This window comes from Mustela putorius, unplaced genomic scaffold (assembly GCF_011764305.1).
Source record: "Mustela putorius furo isolate JIRA1106 unplaced genomic scaffold, ASM1176430v1.1 tig00003867_pilon_pilon_pilon, whole genome shotgun sequence".
Classification (NCBI taxonomy): Eukaryota; Metazoa; Chordata; class Mammalia; order Carnivora; family Mustelidae; genus Mustela; species Mustela putorius.
In genome coordinates this window covers 16,734,863-16,756,406 of record NW_025422019.1, presented here as the reverse complement: position 1 = coordinate 16,756,406, position 21,544 = coordinate 16,734,863, and the positions used below count along the sequence as shown (strand labels likewise).

The window sequence follows — 21,544 nt, the reverse complement described above, 5'->3', positions numbered from 1 at the left end:
ACCCTTTGTCATGATAATATCCTTATATTTTCACCTGGTTTTAACATAGGGATAGGGGAGTTTTCAGAGTAGTGGGGGTAATCACAAAAATCTACTGGATTTCTTTGTCATTTTCTCTCTCTCCAATGGGTTATCTTCATTAGTATTATAACCCAATCCAGCCCAGTAAGAACCTGAACATCCACTTCTGTGCTTTATCATGGGAATTTGTCTATATCCAGGAAATCTCCCCAGGAGGTCCAAAGCTCCCTTACAGTAGCTAAAACCCCCTGCAAAAAATTCTGAGACTTTTATCATTAAATGGACATAAGTTTGTCAGCAGGAATGGCTGACTTGTAATATAGCTATTATCACTCTTCCTTAACAAATATAATGCATCTCACCACCCAGATCCCAAATGAATGAGCCAAAGTTCAAAGTTTGCCTGTTTTTTTTTGCTCATATCAGTCATGAATTTTCCTTCTTTCCTGCAGTGGAGATATGCATCTCAGTAACTGTTGTCTGAAAGGGTGTAGAATCTTCTGCCTACCCAGGACAAATCTTGTATTATAGTGGCATGGGACTGAGGCCGACTGCCAGTTTGGTGAGGAAGATAGCAACGATAGAAAAATTATTAAAAACCAGGGAGCAATTGTTTTTTGAACTTATTTCTTATTACTCAGCCTTTTTTTTTTTAAAAAGATTTTATTTATTCATTTGACAGAGAGAGAGAGAAAAAGAGAGACAGAGAAAGGGAACACAAGCAGAGGGAGTGGAAAAGAGAGAAGCAGGCTTCCCGCTGAGCAGGGAGCCCAATGCGGGGCTCAATCCCAGGCCCCCAAGATCATAACCTGATCTGAAGGCAAACGCTTAACAACTGAGCCACCTGACTTTGACTGCCTCCCAGTTCCTTAAAGAGGCTTTGCTAGTCACTAATATGGGGGATCGTTTATTGCCCAACTGACCATACAATTTGGCCAGCCTATTTGCTACCACTTCCCGTGAACTTTCTATAAATCTCATTAATAACCCCATGACGCCCTCATTGTTCCTCTATCATTTCTGTCTCTCTGATCATCTCATCTTTTGCAAAAACTAGTAACTGCGAAGCATCTGGGATTTTTCCTTACTTGTCACCCAATAAGTTAGCCTACCACAGCTTCAGAGTCTGGCAGAAGACATGAGACTCCTGGGTCAGAGAAAAATAACTGTTTACTGTTCACAACAGTAATGGTCAGAGTATCAGCATTTCCTTCAGTTTCCACAAGCCAACATAAGGAAGTGATAACTGTACATGCAGTGGGTTGAATAAAAGATGGGAAACCTGAGTCTTTCACAGTAGACAGTAAGCATGTTTTCTCAATGTTCCCAATGCTCCAGAAAGAGATGCTGTCTCTATCTTACAAAGCCATTCACTGTATAAACATCTTTGAAAACATGGTCTGGAACAAAGCTCACCTCTGTGAGCACCTTTGCTCACAAGACCTACAAAAACACAAGTTCCTGGAGTTTCTGGAGAATTGTCTTCCAACAGCCCCTCTAAAGAGTGGTCCTCTGGTCAGTCCTCACTGCCTCCACTTTCTCATCACTTCAAACTACTGCCATCTGGCACTGTTCTCTACCAGTCCATTGAAACTGCTCTTGGTGATGTGACCTGTAATGTCCTTAATATTGGTATTCCTTAATAATACTGGTATGGCTCCTAATTCTGTATCTCTGCCCACATCTCTCACCTGAATTCGTCTCTCTCTGTGTGTGTATAATGTTGAGCTTCCAACCATATATCTCTGCTTACATGTCACAGATCTCAAACGTAGCATATCCACATTGTCTTCATTGTTTTTCTCTCCAAATCTAATTCTCCTGAGGAGCACCAGCATCAGTGCTTTCCATTTTGTTAAGTAGTGTCAGCATCTGTTTATCTTAAATCATTCACTCACTCATTCCTAAAACATTTATTCATGTGGTAAGAGCTCTCACAAGGTGGACTTACATTCTAATGAAGGTGAAACACAACAAATAAGGAAACAAAAAATGCTTAATTACATTACAAATTACTGTTAGTGCTTTGAAGTAACCAATAGAGTGATTCCTTGTTTGATAAGGTGGACAGGAAAATCTTCACTGATATGGTTACATTTACATTAAAACTAAAATAATGATAAAGGATGACATTTGAAGAACAATTGGGGAAGTAGGGATATCAGAGATAAAGCCTCTTGGTTAGGAAAAAACTTGCATATTTGAGGTAAAAAGATGACTAGAACTTGCAGAAGAGGAAGATTAGCATAAGATGAGGTTGGAAAATGGCAGGGCCCAAATCCTGCAAGACCACAAGGCATGAAAAGGTATTTTTAAAAACTGCTTTAGTGAGATATAACTCACATATCATAAAATTCACCCATTTAAGGTGGGTTTTAGATCACCACAGTCAATTTTAAAAACATTTTCGTCATCTTAAAAAGAACTACTCACCTCCCTTCCCGCAAAAGAAACTCTGAACCCATTAGCTATCAGTTTCTATCGTTCCTCCTTTTCCCTGCCCTAGCCCTAAGCAATCACTATTCTACTTTCTGTCTCTATAGATCTTCCTATTCTGGACTTTCATGTAAATGAAATCATACAGCATGTGGTCTTTTGTGATTGGCTTCTTCTACTTAGCAAACTGTTGCAGCATGTATCAGCACTTCATTCCTTTTCATAGTCGAATAATATTGGGTTATATGGGTGTACCACATTTTCATTGTTCATCTGTCCATTGACGGAAACTTGAGTTGTTTCCCTGTTTTAGTTACTATGAAAAAGGCTGCCACAAACATTTGTGTATAAGTGTTAATGTGGTCATATGTTTTCAAATTCTCTTTCATTCCTCTTCCTAGGCGTGGAATTACTGGGTCATATGGGAACTCTATGTTTAATCATTTGAGGAACTGCCAGAATGGTTTTTAAAGTGACTATAACATTTACAACAGAGTGTAAGGGTTTTTGATTTCTTCAGAACCTTGTGAACACTTCTACTTTCTGACTTTTTGAATGTAACCACTGTAATGGGTTTCAGACAAAGGTATTTGGAAATGGAGAGACCGATTAGAAGGTTGTTGCATTGTTTCAGGCCAAAGATCACTGTGGTCTTGTCCTCAGTGGTAGTAGGGAAGCTAGACAAAAATGGACGGAAGTGAAAAACCTGGGAATTATCTTGATTTCTGGCTCACCATCAACATCCACATCTAATGAGTTCTACCTCCTAAATGTTCTTGGATTATGCCCTCAGTTGCTCCATTTCTACCACCACTTCCCTGATTTGGTACCATTTTCTCTCCATGAGGCCACTGGGTAGTCTCATTGGTCTCCTGACTTTCGTTCTTCCCACAGTGATTTCTTTGAAGTGCTGACCTGATCATGTCATCTCTCTGTTTAAAATCTCTCACTGCCTTCCCATTGTCTTGAAGATACAACTCTAATTCCTAAAGGGAGTTGGTAAAGCCATTCAGGATTTCGCTATGAAAGACCCGCGGATCCCCTTACCCAAGAATCCAACACTGCCACTGGATGCAATCAGCAAGAGGTTCTTTATTGTTACCCAGGCGCCTGCGGGTGGTCAGCGCGCGCCTGCGGGTGGTCAGCAGCTCCTGCTAGCTGAGCACACCCAGCTGGGGTGGTGCCGGGTTTTTATAGACAGGTACAAACAAGTTTTGGGTGGGGCGCAACTGATTGGTTGACAGTTAGAACTTTTGAAAAAGGCATACGTGGAGTTTGCTGATTGGCTTTGGGGACCCGCGCGCGAAGAGAGAGGCGGGAAGGGGGAACAAGCTGATTGGTTCTGAGGGCCCGCGCGCGGGAGGAGAGAGGCGGGAAAGGGGAACAAGAAGGGGGAAGGTAGGAATGCCATCATGGCGTCTCTATTATTTCTATAAGCCAAGCGGTTACAGAAGGGCAAAAGAGCGATTAATAAGCAATTAATAACGTAATTTACGCCTAAAAGCCAGCGGTTCACAGAAAAGCAAACAAGCGGTTAGTTATCCTATCTATCTTCTAGGGGAGGGGTCTTTCAGCTACTGTTGACTTCTCCATCACATTTCTTTTTTTTTTTTAATATTTTATTTATTTATTTGACAGAGAGAGAGATTACAAGTGGGCAGAGAGGCAGGCAGAGAGAGAGAGGGGGAAGCAGGCTCCCTGCTGAGCAGAGAGCCCAATGCGGGACTCAATTCTAGGACCCTGAGATCACGACCCAAATGGAAGGCAGAGGCTTAACCCACTGAGCCACCCAGGTGCCCCTCCATCACATTTCTTTACCCTCCGTTCTCCATCCTGAGCTCCAGCCATGTCTAATTTAGTCTTCCAGAGCTTTGAGTGTTATTTGTTCTTTTGTCCTCTGTATTAGTCATCTTGGGCTCTCTGTAGCACACACCATGGCTGAGTAGCTTAAATAGTAGAAATTAATTTTTTAATAGTTCTGGAAACTGGAAAGTCCAATATCAAGATTCTGGCCAATTTGGTTTCTGGCAAGAGGTTTTTTCCTGTCTTAAGGATGGCCACCTTCTCTCTGTGTTCTCACTTGGCAGAGAGAAAGAGAACAAGTTCTCTTAGGTCTCTTCTTATAATGACACTAGTCCTATCAGATCAGGGCCCCATTTCTAGAACCTAATGTAACCTTAATTACTTCCTAGAGGTCTCCGCTCCAAATACAATCACATTGGAGGCTAGGCCTTCAACATATGAATTTTGAGGAGAAAGAATTCAGTCCATAGCATCCACAGTACTTTGTTTACACTATATCTTTTGCTTCAAACAATCTTTCCCCTAGTCTTTGCCTAGTTAATTGAGTCTGATCCTTCAGTTCTCAGCTTAGACATTTTCTCTACAAAGTCTTCCTTGACCCAATGAGACAGCTTAAATTCATTTCTTCTAAGTGACACCTTCACTCTTCTATATTTACCTTATCACTCTATTTCTCACACTATGTCACAATTGCTTTTTTATCTGTCTCTGTTCCTCATTAGTTTGTAAATGCCTTAAAGGCTGGTCCCTGTCTTGTTCACTGTTGGAGCCTCAGCACCAAGGACAGTTCTTGACTCATGCTAATCACTCAATCCCATTTGTTGAATAAATTATGCATCAACATTTTGAATAGGATTTATTTGCTTCCTAGAAATACTTATGGAAATACTGGCAACTTTCGAGAATGTTTGTCTAAGTTTGGGGTTTATATTTTATTTTTTTCTAGAAGATTTTATTTATTTGAGAGAGAGTGCAAGAGCAAGGGGAGGGAGAAGCAGACTACCTGCTGACCAGGGAGCCCATCGCAGGGCTTCATCCCAGGATGCTAAGATCATGACCTGAGCCAAAGGCAGACATTTAATTGACTGAGCCACCTAGGAGCCCCAGGTTTTGCATATTAAATTACAGATCATACTAATAGGACTTTGATGCTTTATGTGGGTTTAACATAATATATTCACAAACTTCTAATTTTAAGAAAAGAATAGTATCTCCAAGGAGTGCCTGGGTGGTAAAGCATGTGACTTTCTTTTTTTTTTTTTAAGATTTTATTTATTTGGTGGGGGAGGCAGACTCCAGGCTGAGCATGGAGCCCAATGCAGTGCTCAGTTCCAGGACCCTGAGAACTGGCCTAAGCCAAAGTTAGATGGCCTAAACCAAAGTTAGATGCTTAACCAACTGAAGGACTCAGACACCACAAGCATGTGACTCTTGATCTCAGGGTTGTGAGTTCAAGCCCTGTGTTGGGTATAGAGATTACTTAAAAATAAAACCTTAAAAAAGAAAAGAATAGTATCCCCAAACCATCCGTGTCATGGAGATTTTTGTTTTCCTAATTTATAAAAGGCAAATAGCAGCCATCGGCATTCAAATCAATTCTTCATTTTTATGCCCCTCTTATTCTCCCTTCGTCCATCATGAATCAAAGCCATGTCTAAGTTTTCCAAGAAACCCTGAAGATACTGTTTGCATTCAAAAATGTAAATAAGAATGTTGTGATGTTGCAGGTTGTTGAATTGAATGTTGTGATGTTACAGGTTGTTGAATTTCTTCTGGAAAAGGGAGCAGATATCACCCTTTGTAATTATAGCAATCAAACTGCAGTTCACGTGGCTAATTGCAATGTGCGAAGACTACTCTTGGCCATCAGTGGAATCCAGGCTCCCCAAATGCAACTTCTACAAAGTTCATGGCAAGGTGATCTTGAACAACTTCAGCACTTGCTGGTCAGTTAAATTGATGTTTGCTTCTGCCTTTGGGTGGGTAAATGGTAAGAAAAGCCTAGACTATATAGGACTCCTTTTTTTCTTTCTTTTTTTTTTTTTTTTAAAGATTTTATTTATTTATTTGTCAGAGAGAGAGAGGGAGAGCACAGGCAGACAGAGTGGCAGGCAGAGTCAGAGGGAGAAGCAGGCTCCCTGCGGAGCAAGGAGCCCAATGTGGGACTCGATCCCAGGACGCTGGGATCATGACCTGAGCCAAAGGCAGCCGCTTAACCAACTGAGCCACCCAGGCGTATAGGACTCCTTTTAAAGAAAAATAAGTTATTTTCAAATGCAGTCCCAGAAAGCTTCAGGAAGAATATAGGGGAAAGAAACAGGATCGAAGAGGATAGTCGGGTGGAAAACAGGGTAATAAGAGAACACAGCAGCAGCCTGTTTCCACCTTCCTCCAGCTGGATGTTAGAAGTCACGCAGCACCCACGGGAAATGATATGCTCTCAGGATGTCCCTAGAGAACGGCTGTCAACTTGCTCAGAGGAGCTCCCTTGACATCATTGCCATTTGTGCAATTGGTGTTTAGATCCCTTTGGACCAGCTGCACTTATTATCTTTATCCTGAAAAGGGAATCAGAGAGCCTCTGCTTTGCATAATATTTAGTTGTAACTAGAGGAGTTAAGAGGGTGTGTTTTTTAAGTGCTTCCTTCTCTGGATATTGATCTTCTTGTTTAGATCTTCTAGCCACAGACACGCTTTCCCAAAGTAACTTACGAAACCATATGCATAACCAGGGACTTTAATTATTGGTGACCGGCAACTGTCTATTCTTGGTATTTACCTTCAGAGACACTTTCAGATCACATGACCTTCCAACTGAAAGAAAATCAATTGCTGCTAGGAAACAGTTTCTTCCAGTCCCTTATGGTAGAGATACAAACAGATAAAGAGAAAGTGAACAGAATTCTGTCGCCTAGAGTTCAAGGAAATCTACAACAAAATCCAAAGGACTCTTTAAATTCTTTTGTTGTATTAAACCATAGTCTAAAATTGCCATATGTCATAACTGAAGTTTAGAACACTTTTGAAAGACAATAATTTTATTTCAATGGTATTTGTAATAGTTGTTATAATACAATATGTTTTCATAACCACATTTTTTCACCGTAAATATTAGCAGCCACTTTTTAAGAAACTGGTGCCTATAACTGAATCCAGAACTTAATAAGCAGATGCTGAATTAAAGTGCTATTGTAAGACTATTCTCAGCTCAAACCTTTCATGCTGGTTCTAACTAAGAATAAACATTGATATAAGAGGTAGCTTCTTTTCAGAGACTGAAAAAAATATTAACTAATTAATTCCCACAGCACCCCTCTGAGGTAATATCATTATCTCTAGTTTGTCCCTAGAGAAAGTGAGGTAGAAACGTTGATATGGCATAAAGTGAAATAAAGTGGAAATTAGTGAATTGCTTTGGTCTATAAAATAAGCAATTTGGATACTTTGGCCTTACAGTGGTTTTTCAGTGGTGAATTATCCAAATTAAGTTCCATTTTCATTAAAACAACAAATATCACCTATATACCCACCTCCATTTGACTGTACATAGACGGTTAAGTGAGCTACATTCTTATTGTGGATCATTCATTCATTCCACAAATGTTTATTGAGCACATGTCAAAACTCTACTCAGTGCTTTTCATATGCTGTCTCCAACCATCAAAACAACCTCACAGAGGCAGGGAGTCTGCCTTTCTTCTCCCTCTGCCTGTCCCTTGGCTCGGCTCATGCTCTCTCTCTCTTGCTCACTCTCTCAAATAAGCAAAATTTTAAAAAACAAACGAACAAAAACAACTCCATAGAAAAGACATTTTTCCTACTGACAGCTGAGGATTCTGAAGGTCAGAGAGTAGGACTGCCGGATTTTGCAAACAAAAAATACAAGACTTTCAATTAAATTTGAATTTCAGATAAATACCAAACAAATATTTTCCAAATAAATCTTTTAATATGATTATGTCCCCCATGAAAATGATTCATTGCTTAACTGGATGTCCCTTATTTTATTAGGGTGATTTTATCAAGTGTTCTTCATATAATCCTGTCAAGAAAGTTAAAGAATGAGTTTAAGGAAGTAAAATTCAAACCCAATTCTGTCTGGCTCTCAGGCCTGTGTAATTTCATCAGCTCCTCCTCAATATAGATGCTGAGAAAGAATGTATTGAAGTGAAAATGAAAATTTGGCTAAACAAGAAAAATGCAAAGATTGGTATAAGTAGACACACACTAAAAACAAAACAGAAATAAAACTTCTTGTTTTTAAAGGCATCTGAAGAGCTCCTGGATATAAATTTCCCAAACCAACATGGCTTGACCCCTCTGATGCTGGCTGTGAGGGATGTGGATCTGTTCGAGAGTCTTGATATGTCAACAGCCTACAGACCTGTGGAGGTTCTCTCTGAGCTCCTCCAGCATCATGCGTGAGTATGAGTGGTCAGTCAGCATCAGTGGAAGGGCGTCTTGTGTCACTGTTATTTTCAGAAGTCACTTGTAAATCTGAACATATAGACTGCTTTTTAAAATTCTACATGTTGGAGAACCTGGCTGGCTCAGTAGGTAGACTGTGATTCTTTATCTCGGAGTTGTAAGTTCAAGTCCCATGTTGGGTGTAGAGATTGCTTAAAAATAAAATCTTAAAAAAATTTATATTGAATTGAATGCACATATATGGTCATAAAAGGGACTTAGCAGTTGCAAAGTGATATATAGATGTTAGATGTTGCTATCTATTATTCTTATGATGTTGACCATTTATTTAAATAATCTTATGGTAGTTATGAGAGTGTCAGATACTTCTTGAGTAGGCAGCTCCCTACCCCCAAAATGTTACTAATTATTTCAGAAAGCATTGTCAGTTATCAAAAGCAATTTTGATTTCCAGTTATCTAAAAATCGCTAAATGCCAAAATGCTCTTTAGGAGGAGGGAAAGTAAACAATTAGCTTTTTTTTTTTTTTTTTTTAATCACAGGATTAAAAAACAGTTTTTCATGTTAGAATTGTAGTTTCCTAACAACTAGATATCTTGTCATCAAATTCAGTACTTCGTATGAATTTTGTTTTAGGAATAAAAGAGGAAAGGGAGTTTCAAGAACAAAAGTAGAGTTAAGAACATTAGCTATTGTAAAAGGATCAGTTAGTATAATAGGATGAAGACGGAAGTTTGAAGCTACCCTGGACTTTAGTGTTCAGAAACCACTGAGATTGTTTAACATGGAGAGTACCGGACACGACTCCGAAGATGGTGTTCAGTAGGCCTGGAGTGGGGTCCAGAATACAGGAAATCAAAAAACACCACATTGAGAAACACTAATCAAGGCAAATGAGCAAACTCAAGTCCCAATGAGTTAAATGACTTATGGCCACATATCAAGGCAGTGCTGTCCCCTGATTCTGGGTCCTATGCTATTTTTTTGAATCATGACCTTCAATATAGAAAAAGCTGTAAGAGATTAATTGTTGCAGATGATAAAACATTAACCTGTCCTGTGAAAAAACAAAAACAAAAACAAAAAATCCTGTCCCGTAGCAATAAGGAGATTCAGATTCAAAGCTGTTACATTGGAGACCACGACTGATGTGTTCCTTTTCCCAGACTGTGACTAGCAAAGCAAGTATAATCATTGTTTCCCTCTCCCTAATCTGTCAACAGGGCTCTCATCATTTACCTTCTGGATCTCTCTGAGCTGATGTCTAATCCTAGGATTCAGTATGACACAGAGAGGATGTTTGTGCTTTTGAAGGAGTGCTAAGATCAGTCAGTGGGCTTAATAATCACAGAGCAAGGCAAAGAGAAATGAAAAGATCATGCAGAGGGATTTTATGACCAAGATCCGATCCACTCAACGAGAGCCTGTGAAATAAACATATCAACTTAATTCTATGCCATTCTACTATTTTGAATGGTAAAAGCTAGCTGTTAGCATTAGAAATAAAAGAACTATGAAGAAAGTAAGCAGTTAGCTAAATCATTGAAAAGGAAAAAAGCAATCAAGTCATCTATTTGGAATGATAAGACAATAGTTTATCAGGATGTTTGTTTCAATCTTCACTTAATTTACTCATCATTAAAGAATTATGAATTTTTTTGCCCAAAGTTGGACATTTTCTACAAATATTGGAATTTTTTAGGTTGGGAGTAGAAATAAGATATCCAACATAATCTTTTTACTTAAAAATGTCACTCTCTCTTACATTTTGAAGTTATTGTTGTCAGCTCCAAACTACATGATTGCTCTTATTTATTCGAGGTCAATGTTTTTCCTCTTATATTGGTTCTTTCCTCAATAGATTTAACTGAATTATCTTTGATGTGATTTTATTCTTCCTAGAGATCCTAAACTCTGTGATTTTAGTGGAAAATCAGCAATACATTATGTGTCACAAATACAAAGTTTTAGGAAACAACAATTATTGGACATTCTAATGAATTCTATGCCAAAACCAGGTAAGTACTTCTATTTCACTTTCAAAATTCCCCTTATTGAAAAGCCTTATTAGAAATCTTTCTTTTTCAATGTGTATTTGATGGATTCATTTAAAGATATCAAAGCAGGGCACCTGGATGGCTCAGGTGGTTAAGCAACTACCTTCTGCTCAGGTCATGATCCTGGAGTCCTGGGATGGAGGCCCCTATTGGGCTCCCTGGTCAGCAGGGAGTCTGCTTCTCCCTCTGACCCTCCCCCCTCTCATGCCCTCTCTCTCTCTCAAATAAATAAATAAAATCTTTAAAAAAAAATAAAGATATTAAAAAAATAAATAAATAAAGATATCAAGGCAGCAGCAATTTATTGAGCAGTGACTATATACAAGGCCCATGACTAAGTATTCTGGGGGATGCAAAGAAATCTAAGACATAGCCCAAACTCCTGAAAGTATTTAGTTTGGTCAGGGACACATCATGTAAGTCAGGAGAGAAAGAGGTTTTCATGAGCTTAAAAGAGGAGAAGGGACATACTATGGTCCTTAAATGCTAGATAAGATTTGGAAGGAAGAGAGGGACACCTGGGTAGTTCAGTCAGTTGGGAATCCAAATTTTGGTTTCTACTCAGGTCCTGATCTCATGGGCTGTGGGATCGAACCCCACCTCGGCATCCTAGCTTGGTGGGAAGTCTGCTTGAAAGATTTTCTCCCCTTTTCCCCTGCTTGTTTGCATTCTATCTCTCTCTCAAAATAAATAAATAAATCCTTAAAAAAAGATTTGGAAGGAAGAGAAAAAGAGACAAGGTTTGATACAAGTAGGGAGAGAGAGTCTGAACAAAGAAATAGAAATAGTCACAGAGAAAAAAGTAGAATGAAAGAAGTTTCATTGAGTAACATGTGACCTTGTAAAAGCTGCTTGACTTTCTTGTCTGACTGAAGCTTCTGGGCTGGGAACAAGGCCGTTCCAAGTAAGGTTTCACCATAGAAGTGAAACACAACCTGGTCCTTGAAAAGCGATGGGATCTGATTTTGTAGAGCAGAGGCATCATGGTGTAAGTGAGCCTCACTTATACCAGGGGCAAACAAGACACTAGGAAGTTCCTGTTGGGGAGCAGGAATACATAGTAAGATTAGATACCAAAAGAAACTGGGTCCATTGAAGATCGATTGAATGCAGATTTTTTTCAATAAAATAGAGTTGCTAAAGAAGTTTAAGCCAGTGAGTGATGAAAGCCATGTTTTAGGAAAATTAAGCTGTTGTTATTGTGTAGAATGGACTCGAAGGAAGAGATTCATAGCAGGGAGCTCTATTAAGAGAGTACAGAAGTGTGTGTGTGGTGACAATGGTCAGAGAAGAGTCCTGGGTTTGGTGTGGGACTGCGCCTGCCAGGAGCTGGGTGCAGTGACCCTAAGAGCTATTGTGGAAGAAAAATTCACAGCATTTAGTGATGTGAGCATTTAGTGATGAGACAAAAGTCAGGAGAGTTCAATTTGATTCCAAAGTTTCAGCCCAGGGAAGGGGGGGTGGGGGATGGAAAGACAATCAACAAAAGAGAAGACCACTCTTATTTGGTGAGGATATTGAAGGTAATGAGTTCTAAAGCACTGTGTGTGATGGAACCTTGCCTTTCAAGTAGCAATGTTCTGTAGGACAGGGTTGTGGGAGGGGATGAGTTGGTATTTGGGAGTTCACTACAAAAAGGGAATTGTGAGGATCTGCGAGCAGGTAAGATCACTGGAGGATTGCAAAGGGCTGAGCAGAGCAGGGATTCCCACAGTTAGGGAGTGGTGTGCACTTAGGGACCCAAGGGCAGTGAGACAGAGAAGAAGGAACTGGGGAGAGTTGCAAGAAGCAAGGTGTAGGAAAATACCAACTTGGAAAAGAGGTTGCAAAGCAGATGTGGTAAGGAAGTGTGAAGTTTCAGTGATAGGATAGAGGCAGAAGACTGCACGGAGTAAGGAAGGAAAATATGGAGGGTCCGAGTAGAGATAAACCTTGTGCAATTTTGTATCAGTTACAAAATAACTGGAAGAGATCTTGGAAGAGGAAGAGGTTTTTATCAAAGAGCCTGCCCTTATTTGAAAAAGTCATGATAGCAGGAGGGCTGCATAGGAGACCACAGTCCCTCAGTAACGACCTGGGAGTTCACCGTTCGGTGTTCAGAACTCTGCCAATTGAATCTGGCTTCAAGTGTTAGACAGAAAATGTGCCTGGTCTTAGCAACTACAGAACAGATATAATTTCCAGCCCATTACTAGGGGTTTCACTTAGGTTTCACTGTGCCTAACTTTTGTTTTTTAAGCAAACAAAAACCTATCCAGTCTGTGGACTCTTGTCCTCACACCCTTTCCTGTGATAATTATTGCCTGAAGCCTCATCAGGATCCCAGATCATGATTTTAGGAAAATCTTTGACAAATGGAACTGGTTTTAGAACCAAGAGCTAGATCTTCCTATGAAATTGAGAGAGATGAGTCTTATCAAAACAAATTTTCCTGTTTCTTTTGGCAGAAAGACATGCTGAATCATTGCTTGACATTTCTCATGATACAAACTCTTCTCCACCCAGAACAATGACAGTTACTACAAACCGAAATATAATCTTGCAAAGCATCAGCAGCAGTGAGGTAAGATGTTTTTTCTTTAAAGAAACTAACAGGGTGCCTGGGTGGCTCAGTGGGTTAGGCCACTGCCTTTGGCTCAGGTCATGATCTCAGAGTCCTGGGATTGAGTCCCACATCGGGCTCTCTGCTCAGCAGGGAGCCTGCTTCCTCCTCTCCCTCTGCCTGCCTCTCCATCTACTTGTGATTTCTCTCTGTCAAATAAATAAATAAAGTCTTTAAAAAAAAAAAAACTAACAAAAAATGAATAACCTACTCCATCGACAACTTCATTTGTATTGCTTGAATATTTTGTAACAATCGCACATTACAATTATATTTTTAATGTAATCACAAAGTAATTGAAAGCACATTTAATAAGACAGTGTTTCCGGGGCGCCTGGGTGGCTCGGTGGGTTAAAGCCTCTGCCTTCGGCTCTGGTCACAATCCCAGGATCCTAGGATCCAGCCCTGCATCAGGCTCAGCAGAGGGCCTGCTTCCTCCTCTCTCTCTCTGCCTGCCTCTCTGCCTAATCTCTCTCTGTCAAATAAATAAATCTCACTCTGTCAAATAAATAAATACATAAATACATAAATTTTAAAAAAAGTAAGACAGTGTTCCACAGGTTTAATCTCAGACCACTAATTAGCTAGTCAGCTTGGAGTCTTGTGCATTGTGTGTGTGTGTGTATACCTAATACCACAGAATTTTGGACCCATATTAAATAATAAAATATAGCTTATGTTTATGTGTGTAAATGTGGAAAAAGAGAAGACCATTAATCTGATCATGTCAAATCCATCAGAGGGTACCACAAAGAAGGTGCTTCTTCTTGGCCACAGTCACCACCACACCCCAAAAATCCCCTGCTATGATGAATGACTCCACAAAAAGTCCCTCACAGTTCAGTAACAGTACTAGTAACAAACAGTGTAATCCATAGAAAACTGTGGACTGATACACCATATATACAATAAACTGGTAACAGTTGTTGCCTACAGGGAGAGAATTGGAGACAAACTTTGCACTGTGTACTCATTTGTACCTTTTCAGTTTTTATGAAAATTAACATAGCCCAGACAGTTAAAAATATTGCTACCCTATATTTTATTGGTAGGAAAAAATATGGCCACAAATTGTTTATTTTTAAAAGTTGATGAGGGGGATGTCTGGGTGGCTCAGTTGGTTAAGCCTCTGCTTTTAGCTCAGGTCATGATCCCAGGGTCCTGAGATGGAGCCCAGTGTCCTGTTCCCTGCTCATCAGGGAGCCTGCTTCCCTTCTACCCCTGCTGCTCCCCCTGCTTGAGCTCTCTCTCTCTCTCTCTGTCAAATAAATAGATAAAATCTTTATTTAAAAAAAAAAGTTAATGAGGTATGGAGTATAATATTTATAAACAACAATAAGGACTTTTGGAGATGGTGGAGTAAAGACCTTTCAGTCCCTTTCTCCTTTGAAAAATCATCCCAAAACAACAAAGGAAACAAAAACCAAAAATTTAATTTGAAAAAATTTCTTGGGGCGCCTGGGTGCTCAGTTTCTGCTCAGTAAAGTTTCTGCCTACATTTCAGTCCATGATCCCAGGGTCCTGGGATTGAGCCCCATGTAGGGCTCCCTGCTTAGCGGGGAGTCTGCTTCTCCCTCTTCCTCTGCCCTTCCCCCCGACTTATTCTCTCTCAAATAAATAAATAAAATCTTAAAAAAAAAAAAGAAACAAACCAAACTTTCTTGTTTTGAAATAATTATAGATTTATCGGAATTACAAAAATAGTACAAAGACATCCTGTGTAAACTTCACCAGCGTCCCCCAATGGGAACTATTATCATAACTATAGCAGATTGTCAAAACTGGGAAGTTGACATCGATGCATTACAATTAGCTAAACTACAGACCGTGCTTGGATTTCACTAGAATTTACATACATTCTTTTTTCTTTCTTTGTCTGGTTTTGTGTGTCTGAGTATACAATTCTGTGACATTTCTTTTTTTTTCCTAAGATTTTATTTATTTATTTATTTGTTTTAGAGAGTGAGTCCCCATGCTGAATGGGGAGCCCCACGGGGGCTAATCCCATGACCCCGAGACCATGACTGGAGACAAAACGAAGACTAGGTCACCTAACCAGCCGAATCACCCAGGCACCCCTGGTTCTGTGACGGTTCATCCCCTGAATCACCAGAATCAAAAATTCGAAACTGCCACCACAAGGGTGACTTCATAGCCATACCCTCTTCCCTTCCCTAACCCCTGGCAGCCACTGATCTGTTCTCCATCTCCATAATCTTGTCATTTTGAGAATGTCATATAAATGGAATTACCATACATAAAAACTTTTCAGATTGGCTTTTTCTACTCAGCATAATGCTCTTGAGATAGACCCAAGTCCTATTAAGTTTTCTTTACACTGCTAAGTTGTATTCTATGGCACAGATATTCACAGTTTACTTAACCATTCACTTGTTGAGTCATTTAGGTTGTTTCCAGTTTTGAGCTATTATATATAAAGCAACTATGAACAATTGTGAATAGATTTCTGTATAAATATACATTTCATTTCTCTAGGATACATGTCCAAGAATCCATTTACTGGGTCATATGGTAAATGTCTGTGTAACTTTTTTTATTTTTAAGATTTTATTTATTTATTTGACACAGAAAGAGAGATCACAAGTAGGCAGCGAGGCAGGCAGAGAGAGAGGGGGAAGCAGGCTCCCTGCTGAGCAGAAAGCCTGATGCAGGGCTGGATACCAGGATCCTGGAATCATGACCTGAGCTGAAGGCAGAGGCTTAACCCACTGAACCACCCAGGTGCCCTAGCTTCTTAAAAAACTGTCAATTTTCCATGGTGGCTCTATAATTTTATTTATTTATTTATTTGTTTGTTTATTTATTTATTTATTTATTTATTTGACAAAGAGAGAGAGAGAGATCACAAATAGTCCAAAAGGCAGGCAGAGAGAGAGGGGGAAGCAGGCTCTCCTCTGAGAAGAGAGCCCAATTCAGGGCTTGATCCCAGGACGCTGAGATCATGACCTGAGCCGAAGGCAGAGATTTATTACACTGAGCTCCCAGGCACTCCTTTATCATTTTATATTCCCACTAGCAATGAATGAGATGTCCAGTTTTTCTGTCCCCTGGCCAGCATTTAGCACTATCAGTATTTTTTATTTTAACCATTTTAATAGATGTATGGTAGTCTCTCATTGTGGTTTTAATTTGCACTTCCCTAATGACTGATGTTGAACATTTTTTCATGGGTTTACTATTCCCCATTAGCATAAATTGTTCAGACTTTTTAAAGTTTTCTGATTGGTTTGTTTTCTTAGCGTTGGGTTTAGAGAATTCCTTATGTATTCTGGATATGTGATTTGTAAATATTTTCTACTAGTTAATAGGAAGAACTGGATTGTTATTTTCATCTCTGTAACTTGGCTTTCATCAAACAGAAGTTTTTTTGTATTTATTTATTTATTTTAAGATTTTATTTATTTATGTGACAGACACAGCAAGAGAGGGAACACAGGCAGGGGGAGTGGGAGAGGGAGAAGCAGGGGGGAAGCAGGTTTCCCATTGAGCAGGGAGCTGGACACTGGGCTTAATCCCAGGACCCTGGGATCATGACCTGAGCTGAAGGCAGACGCTTAACAACAGAGCCACCCAGGTGCCCCCAAAAGTTTCTGATTTTGATGAAAATCAATTCATCTATTTTTTATGGGTCTTAATTCTCATGTTATATCTAAGAATTATTTTACTTGATCTGGGTCCTGGTTACACAAATGTGTTCAGTTTATAAAAATTTACGGATCTATGCACGTTTCCGAATGTTTGCCACACTTAAATTGAAGGTAATGGCAAGGGGAGGCATATGCTTTCAAATACCTGAGAAAAGAATTTTTCCCAGCCTCGGATTCTATATCCAGACAAACTATCAATCAAGTATTAGAATTGAATAAAGAAATTTTTCAGACATACTTAACACTCAAGCATTTTACTTCTCAAAAACCTTTTAAGGAAGCTACTATGTGCCCTATTAAATTAAGGGAATAGAGGGGCAGCTGGCTGGCTCTTGAATTTGGGTTTGTAAACTCGAGCTCCATGTTGGGTGTAGAGATTACCTAAAAAAAAAAAAAAAAAAAAAAAAATCTTTGGGCCACCTGCGTGGCTCAGTGGGTTAAAACCTCTGCCTTCGGCTTGGGTCATGATCTCAGGGTGCTGGGATCGAGCCCCACATCGGGCTCTCTGCTCTGCAGGAAGCCTGCTTCCTCCTCTCTCTCTCTCTGCCTGTCTCTCTGCCTACTTGTGATCTCTGTCTGTCAAATAAATAAATAAAATCTTTAAAAAAATCTTTAAAAAAAATTAAGGGAATAGATAAAAATAAAGAAGGAAAATTGGACCATGATGCAGGGGATCTGGACTCTAACACAAGAGATAGAGAATCATTGGTATTATGGAGAAGGCAAGTTCCAAGGTGTCAGCCATGTATCAAGTCTAGGGAACAAAGAGCTGAAATAATTTGGGGTGGAGGAGGGGAGAAGAGCAGGATAATGGGGATTTCCAGGAAAGCAATGGAACTAATATATTATCTCCTATATTTAACCAAGTGGAGAAATCACTGGAGGTTGGGAAGATTTAGGGATTAAAAAATATAAGAAAATGAGTAAAACAAAACAGAAATAAAAATGGGGGTATAAGAATATGATACTGTCTACATAATAAAAAGTCAGTAGGTAATATTTTATTTTGATGACTCAGGAGATAGCAGGACTATTGTATCAGCTAGAGATATGGAAGAAAATATCAAAAGAAACAATTAAAAGGTTGGAAGTGGTTACCTTAGAGGGAAAGGGTGGGGAAGGACACTGATGACCTTTACTTAAAAGTTTTTACCATTATTTGACTTTTTAAAAAACATGTAAGTTGGACACACATTGAAATTAATTTGAAATTAAAATATAGAGATGGTTGGGGGCAGCTGGCTGGCTCAGTTGGTGGAGGATGCAACTCTTGATCTCCAGCTGTGAGTTCAAGCCTCACATCAGTTGTAGAGATTACTTAAAAACAAAATCTTTAGGGGCGCATGGCTGGCTCAGTTGGTTAAGTATCTGCTTTTGGCTCAGGTTATGGTCCTTGAATCAACCCCCACATCGGGCTCCCTGCTCAGGAGGGAGTCTGCTTCTCCCTCTCCCTCTGCTCCTCCCACGGCTTGTGCTCTCTCTCTCACTCAAATAAAGTCTTTTTTTTTTTTTTAAGATTTTATTTATTTATTTGACAGAGAGAGATCACAAGCAGGCAGAGAGGCAGGCAGAGAGAGGAGGAAGCAGGCTCCCCGCTGAGCAGAGAGTCCGATGCGGGGCTCGATCCGAGGACCCTGAGATCATGACCTGAGCCGAAGGCAGCGGCTTAACCCACTGAGCCACCCAGGCGCCCTTCAAATAAAGTCTTAAAAAAATAAAATATTTTAAAATATATGTATAGAAATGGTTAAATCAGGACTCCTTTGGGGCATGGGATGGGATGAGGTAGAATGGAAATGTGTATTTTAATACTATTCTTACTATTTTTTTAATATTAAAAAACAGTGTAAGGGTGTCTGGCTGACTCGGTAGAGCATGTGACTCCTGACCTTGGGATTGTGAGTTCAAGTCCCACAGTGGATGTACTTAAAATCCTTAAAAAATAAAGAAATAAAAACCCAGCTTATTTAATACTATTTGAGTATTTTCCTTTGTGAATTTATAATTTTTTTTAAAGATTTTATTTATTTATTTGACAGAGAGAAATCACAAGTAGATGGAGAGGGAGGCAGAGAGAGAGAGAGGGAAGCAGGCTCCCTGCTGAGCAGAGAGTCCAATGTGGGGCTCGATCCGAGGACCCTGAGATCATGACCTGAGCCGAAGGCAGTGGCTTAAACCACTGAGCCACCCAGGCACCCATGAATTTATAATTTTTTAAAGCAGGTTAAAAAACAAAAACCAAACCAGAGTTGCTCTGATACACTGGTTCTCCACAGGGGGGCGATCTTGCCCTCCTGCCAGGGGGCATCTGACTGCATTTGGAGACATTTTTTATGTCACAACTCGGGTGGAGGGGCAACTGGCATCTAGTGTGGGTAGAGCTGAGGGATTCTGCTAAACATCCTGGAGGGCACAGAATCATACCCACAATGGCAAGTTATCCAGTCCCAATGTCAGTAGGGGTGAGGCTGAGCAACCCTGCAAGGAGCACATTTTGTCACAACATTGAAGGTTGTCTTGGTTTTGGTTACTAATATTATATAGTAATTGAAATAAAATACCTAGAGACTAATCTTGAAAGTAACAGTCATGCATTAGAAATTGGTAAACAAAAACACATTTGCTTTGCATTTTTTTATGGTATGTTTAAGCAATTTTCTTTTGTAAAAGAACTAAACATCCCTTTACAGTAGTACATTTTTTTCCATGCAACTTAAAAACACTTACTGAGCCTTCCCTCCATATTTTTCTTATTATGATTGAAATAACTTTGAAGTCATTTCTGAGGGAGAAACAGACTCTGACTATTGAACTTGCCTTTTCTTCTTGTGCTTTCTCTAGGGTTTAAATCATAAAACCCAAGGTCATCCTTCACTTCTTTTCTTTGAATGAAAGCTTGGTTTTCTTTTTTGCTGTCTGCAATAGGTTTTTCTCATTTACGAAAATAGGCAGCTGCCTTACTTGTGGGATTGCCCCCTGCGAGACTTTACAGCCTCTCCCAATCCCCTTTCATCTAAGAAGAATCTTCCTTTCCAACTTAATTACTTATGTTTCTTCTGCCTCTTTTCTCTTCTGTATGTTTGGGATTCCGTTGTTTGAGATTCGAATACTATACTAGTCTATTTTTTCTAGTCTATTGTTTTCTAGTCTATTGTTATCTCCTGCACCATTGTCAGTGGTTTATGAAATCCATTTATGTTGGGGTTGTTCTAATATTTTCTCTCCTTCACTCATGACTGAGTATCATTATTTCAATTGTCCTCCTTGGGGCACCCAGGTACATCTTAAAGTCTTTCATATTTATCATTCTAAAGGAAGTTAGAAAATCTGGAGCTGTTTCTGTTTTAGAGTCTTCATTTCCATGATGACCTTCAAAGTATATGTTATTCTTTGTATCCTTTTTGTGTATGTGTGATGCTTATGGTTTTTTCAGTTTATTCTATGGAAGAAATTGTCGTCAGATACTTACAGGTGTCACATATCTTTTTTTTTTTTCCCCCATGCAAAACTTACAAATTGGGTTTTAGTATTCTTGTCTCTTAATTTTGCTTACTGTTATTGATTCTTTTCTTTCTGGTCCTTTTTTTTCCCCCCCTTAAGATTTTATTTATTTATTTGAGAGAGAAAGAGCATGAGCAGAGAGGAAGGGCAGGAGGAGAAGGACAAGCAGACTCCCCACTTATCAGGGAGCCTGACAGTGCTCTATCCCAGGACCCTGGGATCATGACCTGAGCTAAAGGCAGACACTTGGCCTACTGAGCCACCCAGACACCTTCTGGTTCTTTTTGAGATTCTTTTCTTTTTAAAGATTTTATTTATTTATTTGACAGAGAGAGATCACAAGTAGGCAGAGAGGCAGGCAGAGAGAGAGAGGAGGAAGCAGGCTCCCTGCTGAGCAGAGAGCCCAATTCGGGACTCTGATCCCAGGACCCTGAGATCATGACCTGAGCCAAAGGCAGCAGCTTAACCCACTGAGCCACCCAGGCGCCCTGAGATTCCTTATTTTAGGCATTTCATGATAGCATGAAAGCAGAAGGTTAAGGGCTCTGGAACCAGACTTCAGAGTCTGAGTGTGATTCCAGCTCTACCACTAGCTAGCTACATAACTTTGGTTAACCTCTCTGGGCCTGTGTGTAAAAAGAAAACAACAGTTCTTACCTTTAGAGTTAGTGTGAGGATTAAATGGTTAATATGTGTAAGTTGCATAGAGGAGTGTCTGACACTATGTATGTAAATGCTAGTCATCATCATGGGTTTTTGTAGGTAGGTGTGCACAGACTCTGCATCTTTCAGATTTTCCAAAAGGACCAGCTAATAAATGAACTGAGCAATAGAGACTGATCACAGCTCATTAACAACAGATACCTGATGTGAAGACCAATCGTATATTAAGACTTCCATATGAAGGCTGCTATTTTCCAAAGCTTAACATAAAAATTTCATTGTGTCGCTGTAATTATGTGAAATCATAGAAATCTATTTCGAGGTCTCATAGAGTATTCCAGACTAAGGATCCAAACAAAAACTAT

General features: G+C 39.6%; 1 protein-coding gene across 2 annotated transcripts in view; it reads left to right on the top strand.

The window, feature by feature from the left end:
* MAP3K19 (mitogen-activated protein kinase kinase kinase 19) overlaps positions 1 to 21,544 on the top strand; it is a 66,187-nt gene that overhangs the window by 12,921 nt on the left and 31,722 nt on the right. For both annotated transcript variants that reach the window (XM_004774267.3, XM_004774266.3), the window contains exons 3-6: positions 6,018 to 6,206; positions 8,527 to 8,681; positions 10,591 to 10,706; positions 13,193 to 13,308. In XM_004774267.3, the coding sequence (XP_004774324.2) occupies positions 6,018 to 6,206; positions 8,527 to 8,681; positions 10,591 to 10,706; positions 13,193 to 13,308 (576 nt within the window). The remainder of the gene's footprint in view (positions 1 to 6,017; positions 6,207 to 8,526; positions 8,682 to 10,590; positions 10,707 to 13,192; positions 13,309 to 21,544) is intronic.